This window comes from Artemia sp. Qi Xiang Cuo, chromosome 21 (genome assembly GCF_049724085.1).
Source record: "Artemia sp. Qi Xiang Cuo chromosome 21, ASM4972408v1, whole genome shotgun sequence".
Taxonomy (NCBI): domain Eukaryota; kingdom Metazoa; phylum Arthropoda; class Branchiopoda; order Anostraca; family Artemiidae; genus Artemia; species Artemia sp. Qi Xiang Cuo.
In genome coordinates this window covers 53,854,642-53,863,908 of record NC_142814.1, presented here as the reverse complement: position 1 = coordinate 53,863,908, position 9,267 = coordinate 53,854,642, and the positions used below count along the sequence as shown (strand labels likewise).

The following is a 9,267-nucleotide window of genomic DNA, read 5'->3' as shown; positions in this document are numbered from 1 at the left end:
ATTTGGTAATTGTCTATTACCTAATATATCTTTCAGTTTATGCTACCACTCTCCTCAAAAGCATTTGGCACCATCTATCAAGAATTACAGATTAGATCAAAACTTCATGTAGATAACCCTTTGCCCACGTTCGCCATAAATTTCCTGCTCAGGTTCGCCAGCCAAGGGTATGGCGAACCATGGCTGGCGAACCTGGGCTGGTGAGCTTTCATTTTGTTTTCATTGTAGTATTTTGTTATGTGTTGTTATACTATTCTGTATTTTACTAGTTCTTTATTTTTCAGAAATATTGTGTATTTTACTAGTAATATTCTGTATTTTACTAGCCTATCTAAATGAATAGTTGTTACTGGCAATAATAATAGGATAAAAACAATTGGATCGAGTCGATTTGCATGCCCAGAAGTTGAGACATTGATTCGAAATTTAAGAGTTTGTTATGTTGATGTAACATTCGACAAAGAATATTGAGACGAAACGTATTACCTTGAGGTTACTACGTAAAAAAGACCTCTTGAAATTTTATTTGATCTTTCAAGCTCAGAACACATTATATTTCTGTCAAAAACAAACTGGGCAATCCAACTAACATATTCTAAAGTTTGAAGTAGTCAATGTTGTTTCCTTGCCAAAATAAGTAGGTTATACATCATGACAAAAGACAAGGCTAAAAACTTTGAAAAATTTAAGACTGGACATATAGGCTAAACTTCTTCTGCAAAAATCTTCAATGTTACATCAAGCATATTGGTGCCCTATTCTGTATTTTATTAATAGTATATTTTCTTTTGTTTTCAGACATCATGCGAACGCCAAAGCCTGCTACAGAAAGGAAAAAAGGTACGACTGAACCAGAACTGCTTCGTGAAGCTGTGCTAGAAGTCATTGAGAAGCAAGTTCCAAAGGCAACAGCTTCAAGAAAATACCAGATTCCTCGTGGAACCTTACGAGATTATGTGAAAAGAATCAGCAAGAACGGCCTGGAGGTTAGAGGTTTGCCTCTCTCTTTTTTTTCACCACGATACGCCACTCTTAGAATTTTTACCGACGAACAAGAACGGGCTCTTGTCAAATACCTGCAAATAATATGCCATATGCATTATGGACTATCACCACTCGAGCTACGTCAACTTTGTTACAAATACGCCATGTCGAAGCAGCTTCAAATTCTAGATTCATGGACTTGTGGTGAGAAAAATCAAGCTGCGGGAGAGGATTGGTATAGGGGGTTTATGCAGCGACACCCCGAGCTTACAATCCGACAGGCAGAAGCTACCAGTCTGGGAAGGGCTAGGCCTACTGCCTTCAACCGCTTTACAGTTCAGCAGTTCTTTAACAATCTTCGGACTCTATACGATCGTCACTGCTTTGGCCCAGAAAATATTTGGAACGTCGATGAGACAGTATTATCGACTGTTCACAAACCAGGCACTGTCATTGCTGAAAAGGGCCAAAGGCAAGTCGGAAAGGTAACGTCTGGCGAAAGAGGGCAGAATATCACGCTTTGTATCTGTGTTAGCGCTATTGGAAATACAGTTCCTCCAATGATGATTTTTCCCAGAAAAACGTGCCCTGATATCCTACTAAAGCGAGCTCCACCAGGGACCATTGGGTTCGGAAATGAAAAAGCTTCTGGATGGATGACGACCGAGCTCTTTGTCATTTGGCTGAACCACTTTATTAGTCAAGTAAAACCAACAAAATCAAAACCAGTTCTTCTTATTTTGGACAATCATATTACCAGATATTCTAGCGATCTGCATGAGCTGGCTAAGGAGAACGGTGTTAATCTTTTAACCGTGCCCCCACATACGACTCATAAACTGCAGCCTCTGGATCGCTCCGTTATGTTTCCGATTAAGGCATACTACAATCGAGAAGCCGCAGCTTTTATGAGCAGAAACAAATGCAAAACCATTGCTAATGTTGCCATTGCCATTGCATAACCATTAGCCATTGCTAATGTTGCAGAAATTCTTGGCTCATCTTACTTCAAGGCTGTTACTCAAGAAAGCATAATCAGCGGGTTCCGCTGCACAGGAATTCATCCATTCAACCCAGAAATTTTTAAAGACCACGAATACCTAAGTTCATCCGTTTCCGATAGACCAGAAGTACCACCACTGGCCCCTTTCAGCTCAGAAGGTAACTCTGCGCGATATTCAGAAGCACTATGTGCAAGTGAACCAGCCCTGAGAAACTCAAGTCCAGAACAGCTGCCTGCTATAATGTCTGGTTTTGTTAACGATAGCTATTCAGAAATTATAGATCTGTGCCCATTGCCGAAAGGATCCCTCAGGAAGCAGAAAAGAAGAACTGCACATAGAAAGAAAGCAAAAATCCTAACAGATACTCAAGTAAAAGAAATAATTCAGCGAGAGGTGGAAAAGAAAAATAAGAAACACAAAGTGCTAGAAATGAAGAAACTAAGCAAGACAGTTGATAAGCAATATAAATTTCCAAAACGGAAGCTGTTTCGCGAAGCAGTTGAGTATCAACGCAGCTCTGAAGATTTTGTAGTTGATTCTGATTGTTGCAGTGACGAGAGTCTGAATGTTGGCGATGTCGAGGCTGAAACTGAAATATCTGGAGAGATTACAGTCGGTGATTTCATTCTCACTGGAATCGATGGAAAAAGAAGCGGGAAAACATACTATGTTGCGTCAGTGCTAGAAATCAATGGTGATGATCTTGATGTCAAATTTCTCAAAAAGGTTGAACCAAACAAGTTTGTTTATACAGATGAACAGGCTTTTGTAGAGAGACAATCAGTGGAAATTAAACTTGATCAACCCTTCTCATGCGGAGGGACTAAAAGGCAATCAGAAAAGCTGACATTTGGTGTCGATCTTTCCGCATACAAAATAAAATGATCAGACAAATGTGATACGAATTACCTGTATTAAATTTTCTTATACCAATAGCTGATGAGTATTAAACATATTCTTAAATGAGGTTGGCTCTTCTGATTTTTTTAAAAGTGGTTTTCAATGCTTGGCGAACCAGAACCGGGGGATGGCGAAGCTGTACCGGGGTCGTACAGGTTCACCATATCTGACCAAGGTCATTGTTCTTTGAATTATGGCTATAACTGATAGGCTAAAAAAAATATCAAAATTTTGCTTGATGTCCTGAATGTGTAGGTACATTTTGGTGGGAAAAAGTTTACTGTAGGTTGACAAGCATAGTAGAAAAAAATTATTTTCTAAAAAAGTGATGAACGTGGGTGGGTCTCCCCTATATGTAAAATTTTATGCTTTATATGTATACTAATGTGAATATTTATTTTAGATACAGCCTTAGCTAATTTTTTTTTGGAAATCAAATTTTTCATAACATCTTTTTGGATCCATTTCTCAATCATTTCTTTGACGCATTTTTGGAAAGTAGCAAATTTCAAAACCAGTTCAAATATATCCTGATACTATCATCGCTTACTCAATCAACTGATATTTTGGAAACTATAGCAGTAATACAAACTTTACTACAAGTTCGTCAGAAAGTGAGATAAAAACAGAACTTAGTTTAGACCTAGATAATGCGCTACATAGCCACAGAGCTTATTTTATTGAAATATGTGAAAAAAAAATATATGTTAAAATTTAAAAATAAAAATATTGTATTAAATTTTGCCAATTCATTTATAAAACGAAATATAAATATTATATCATCCCTGTTGCACAGATAAATGAAATTATTAATATAAATTCAATTTAAAATCAAAAAATTCAATAACTAGTCTAAAAAAAATTGTAATCCAATTTTAGAAAAATCATTAATATTATATTTAAACCACTTGGGGTCAAGTAAAACAGAAGATGCATATGAAGAGGGTAAAAGAGTAATCGTCAGTCCTAGAGACAGAGAAAAAGAGAAACAAGGATAAATTTCAAATTGAAATCCTTCGACAAAAAAAAGGAACATGGCCAATATGGGACCAGAAACATAGCCCTAAGGAAGCCCATTGAAGATAGATGCACACAATGACCCAAAGATGGCAGCATAATAGCTTTAAACGAAATTAAGTTGTTTTAAAAGTAAAACATTGAGAATTGGGACAATTCTTTTTTAAATGGGGAGTATTGTGGTAAAGCTTTCTAATTTAGTTAATTATTAATTGAGTAAAAATATATTAAGACGCGAAAACAAAGTTTCAAAATACCACTTTTTAAGATAAGGATACAAATCGTGGAATGTATGGGCTTGGAGGGAACTTGCTCAATAACCAATTTCCTGGCTAAATGTGTCAATTTACCGGAAGGGCGTGGTTATGTTTTTCATATATATACCCCGATTTTTGAGACTGAAGGCAGACTTTTTGACTTGCCGGGTGAACCTCTGCCCGTTTGTTTTCTCATTAGAAATACCTTGGACTTTGTCGGATCATTGTAAGTGTCTGTATCTTATTTATATATTATTGTTGTTTTTGAGACTTGTGGTCTACTTGGGGCAGCCAGTCCCAGTAGACAGAATATATCCGATTATATTATATGTTAAATGAATAAAAGTATTGTATTTTAGACAACCTTTCTACGATCTACTTTTAGCTTCTCGAATATACCCAGTCGGTACGCCTCATTAGTTCGGTCATAGCCTAAGGCACGCTACCAAAGTTTATTTACCTTAGGGCAAGAGTGTATCTCCCCTATAAAGGGAGAATAAAGGCATCTATTTGATCTGTCTTCTTATTAGATTGATTGATGGCTTTATCTCTGGAGTCCTTTTTTCTGGGAAATAAAATAATCATTTAGCTTCTTATGGAAAGCAGCAATTTTCGTTTCAAGATTTTGTAAATTGAAAATATCGGACTGATCTTCGGTTTTCAGCCAAGTAAGAAAAATCAAGAAAACAGAATTTTGAAGAGGGTTGTTAGAGCCATTCTCTATAGAAAAATAATAATTAAAAGTTTTAAGAGGGAGACAAAAGGAGGGAGATAATGCTAAAAAAATATTAAGATTAACTTCAGAATGGTGTTTCCCCTTGTAGTTGGTATTTTAAGTATATTCTTAGCATTAGGAAAAGAGCAAATTGAATCCTTCTAAAGGTCTTTGGGGTAACGAACTAGATAAGGTCCAGCGTTGGGGTATAGTAATAACCAAGTCAGCGGTTGATTGCAACTTCCGGATGAATTTATTTCTTGTTACCACTTTGGTTTTGATAGTAATAGAAAAAAGCAATTGAAATACAATTAACAGGACTGGGGAGCACTTACGGCCTGAGACTCAGCCAAAGGATTTCGTCATGCTCAGATAAACAAGGGCCTACAGTAATTTTGGGATAAAGGTTACTCTTAGTAAAACGCCACCACTTTTTTTTCTCCAAAAGCGTGATCTCATAGACAGATTTTGAATTTATCTAAGGGTGGGATCGTAGGTCATGGGACTACTTTTGTAACAAATAACTTTTATTTGTTTATATTCTGATAACACCTTAGATTCAGTTGCTACTACTACAACTACTAGTAACTTACCGCAGCACCAAGCTGCCTGACGCCAACACAGCTATGCACGCTCCTCCTTCCTTGTCAATTCAAAGCTTCCCTCTTTACACCTTTCCAAGAAATTTCTATTTCCCTTAAGTTTTTCTTTTCGACATCTTCCAATTTCAACTGAGGACGTCCTGCTTTCTGTTTAGCCCTAGACGGTTGGATGAGAAGGACAGTCTTTGGAAATATGTCATACTTCATCTATATAAAAAAGAAGCACGGGGTGTGTGGTGAAGTTGGGGAAATTTTTTAATATATGTTCTCTTAGGAATATTTTTTTTAACAAATAAATATAAAAAATTCCATATATAAATACAAACTAATTTGACCTGTAAAATGAAACGAATTTCAGCATAATTTGGAACAGAAAGGATTCCAGGTAAAGTGGTCTTTCTGTTTAACCTATAACAAGTTTAATTATTATGTATTATTGCATTTTCATTATCTATTACGCCCCAAACCTAGAGTAAAAGAAAATCAGAATTAAACCGAAATTTCGGAAAACTTTATTATGTCTTAAAATGTAAACTTGTCTTTATGCAATTTCTTAAGCGTTTGAATAGGCTACAAAAAAAGTAGATATAGAAACTTATAAATGGCTTCCTAGGGGATGTTTTTAGCTCTATTTTTTTCCCAGAAGTTTTACTTACATGTCTTAGATCAATAGCTTTCCCTTTTTTTTGCAGAAGAATGCTATTGAAATTTGTTTTAAACTTTTTTTTTTAGTAAACTGATTTATGTTTCTATATCATGAAATTTTAAAATTATATCATAAAAGAGCATAAGCTATCGTGAATGAGGGATGATGTGTCATTTTGTGCTTGGGGGGGGATAATTGCTTCAGGGGGTTTCTTTAACCGGCAGCACATATAGAAAATGTTCACTGTTTGAAACGTAGGTGGGGGCTCCGAAAATATTGTATGGGTCCTCTTGAGTCCCAGAAATATTTAATTAGATATAAGTGTTTATGAGGGTCGTTTGATTATGTTTGGGCGGAAATTCTTCTTCCATAACATGGTGATTGGAATGGCTAGAGTTAATGTCTTCAATTTGTTTATAAATATATAAATATAGTTAATGAAGTACGCCATTTCCCACTTGTACAGCACTTAGAAACACATAAATTTATACTTTTTTTTCAAACCAGCTATGTAAATAGTGACGAAGACCACACTGCCATTTAATATTCAGTTATGTGCTTCTCATAGGCTTTCCCCGAGATATCCGTCCCCCTAACTACCCCTTTGGCTGTCTGAGAGAAATAGTCTAATTAAAGGAAATACAGTCGTAACTGACCAAATGGGTAAATTTTCGTTTCGCAAAAGTCCATTTTCGGGCAATACTGACAATTAGGGGAGGAGAATCCCCCCCCCCCGATTAAGACAAAAAAGCTTGGATCAATTTTTGAAAAAATGTAGGAGGGGGCGCTTTGGCAATTAACCCGATTATGAGCCGCCGTAAAATTCCAAAGTTTTTAATTTTGGTGAATCACTAAATCAAATTGTAAAGAATTTCTGTTTTACAATCCCCCCTTAACTGCGACCATTATTTTAAAAAGTTAAAGTCAAAAGTTCAATGTTAAGAGTGGGGTATTGAGGAGGGGGAAGCTCCCCTCGCATCCGTAATAATTTTGTTCGTTTTAAATTTTGACGTCGCTCTTTACTTTTATTTGAAATAACTTGCGTTCGGTCCTTGCACGCTTGTTATTATGAAATCAGAATTAATTTTTTTTTTTTTTTATTTATAGTTTATTGATTGTGATAACTGCAAAACTTATTGCAAATTTAAAGTAATAAGTGTTGAAAACCATGTCTAAACCAAGATGAACACTCAGTTGCACAAAACCTTCATTCAACTGGAGGTCTCATGGACTCTAAGATCACTCCCAGCCCCTCAAAATGTCCTTTTCCCAAGATGTACCCGATAAAAATTTTGAGATATCCGTCTTGCTTAAACCAATCCAAAAGTTAAATGGTTATACCTCATGTGCTGAGAAAAATCCCCAAAGCCACCGGGCAAGGGTCATTTGTGATGCAAGTTACCCATTTTTAACGTATCAGGTATTAAAGATTATTTAGTAATCAAGGTAGAAGGTGGAAAAGAAGGCATATTAAATCCTGAATTAAAAAAAGTTTGGAGTATTTAGGCAAAACTTTAAGGAAATGCTGAGAGGGATGTTAAACACAATCAAAACAAACTATGTGTTTTTTCGTTGTGAAAAAGCAACATCAGCAATGTCTAAGGAATGACTGGGGGCAATAGACGTTGAGACTTTCAAGGAATGTTGAGGGGATGTTGAAGAAAGATTGAAGGTAAACCAGCCCCCCTCTATTTGCCCTGTTTAAGTGATCCTTCTCCTCTACAATTATCAAATTTTTAGTTTTCATTTTATTCAAACTAGTCAAAAGATCTAATTGCTCTGCCTCGTTGAAATTGAGGAGGTCAAAAGCAATTAGATCCTCTACGATGTATACTAAATCATTAGACATTTCGTATATCAAGGTTACTAAAAGGGTATATGTGCAATATTTTAGGAATGGTTAAAGGAATTCACTTTGTACTTTCAGGACTAATATTGCTACTACTAATGTAGTTGTGATTGCGAATACTTATGATTGTGACTATGACTACTTGAAACTACTTGCATGCTTGACTTCGAACTTCGACCAACTCTATTTTACACAATATCATTCTATCAAAATGATACAGTGCAACCTGGCTGCCAAAAAACCATAATCTGCACTTTTTCAAGAATATCAAAGACTATAAACCTCTATATACCACTGAATATTAAGTGTATGTTGAACTCGATCAGCAGGCACTAAATGTGTATCTTTTGTCCGAAAAGTGTATCTTCAATATTTTATAGAAAACGATGGATCACCAGTCTTGTCGACTTAAAATGAACAGAAATTGTTACAAACAGGAGTTTCTCTACTGCCTCCTCCCCTTACCATAAATGTTTAATAATGTCATTTGTGCCTTACTAAAGATTGATTATATTTAATATATGTTCTTTTATATTTCCAATATTGAAAAATAAAAATAAGATACACAGTAAAGTAAAATCTTTAATTACTGAGATTCCTTTGTTAATGTAATTATATATCAAATATTCGTTTTATGTGTGCCTAGTCTTATTGATCATTTTAGTCATTTAGTTTTCATTTGCCATCAATATTTAAAAAATAAAAGCGTACTATGCTAGACACATAGCAAAAATCAAAAATACAAATAAACAGTTCGTGATAACGAACTGTAAGTAAGGAGTGACTCGGCTCAATAGTAACCGAAACCCTGAAAATGGAGTTTTTATTTCATTGATGCATGAAAAGAATAAGCTTAATATGTTGATTCTAAAGATATAAGATTCATCAAGTTTAGCGTTACACATCAAAAGTTACGAGCCTAAGAAAATTTGCCTGATTTTTGAAATAGTGGAAAAAAAACCCTTAAAATTCAAGGATTCTTAAGCAAAACTACACCATCGAATTAAGCGTACCATAGAACCCTTTTGTAGAAGTTACCAGCTCCTATCTGTAAAAATGTGGAATTTTGCTATTTTTGCCAGAAGACAGATCACAGATGCGTGTCTAGAGAATTTGACAGGGAGGGGGGGGGGAGGGTGCACTTTACGTTTATTGAAACGTCCATGGAGTGGTTTTACGTGAAGGGGAGGGGTATTCACAGAGGGTGATCCAGGTTTACCGGTATTTTTTGATAAACGAACAGAAAGTATTCGATATATGAACGGTTGTCCCTTCCTCAATAACTCGTTCACT

The 9,267-nt window shown here is 35.6% G+C and overlaps 1 protein-coding gene across 1 annotated transcript; it reads left to right on the top strand.

Moving 5' to 3' along the window:
• Window positions 1–1,051: 1,051 nt before the first annotated feature.
• LOC148939740 (uncharacterized) lies at window positions 1,052–1,946 on the top strand. The gene has a single exon (XM_089106967.1). The coding sequence runs from the start codon at window positions 1,095–1,097 to the stop codon at window positions 1,944–1,946; it is 852 nt and encodes a 283-aa protein (XP_088963093.1). The 5' UTR covers window positions 1,052–1,094.
• Window positions 1,947–9,267: the final 7,321 nt, after the last annotated feature.

Bases quoted from the DNA above. Each gene is read 5' to 3' on its own strand.
- LOC148939740 (XM_089106967.1), top strand. From the start codon at position 1,095: ATGCATTATGGACTATCACCACTCGAGCTACGTCAACTTTGTTACAAA.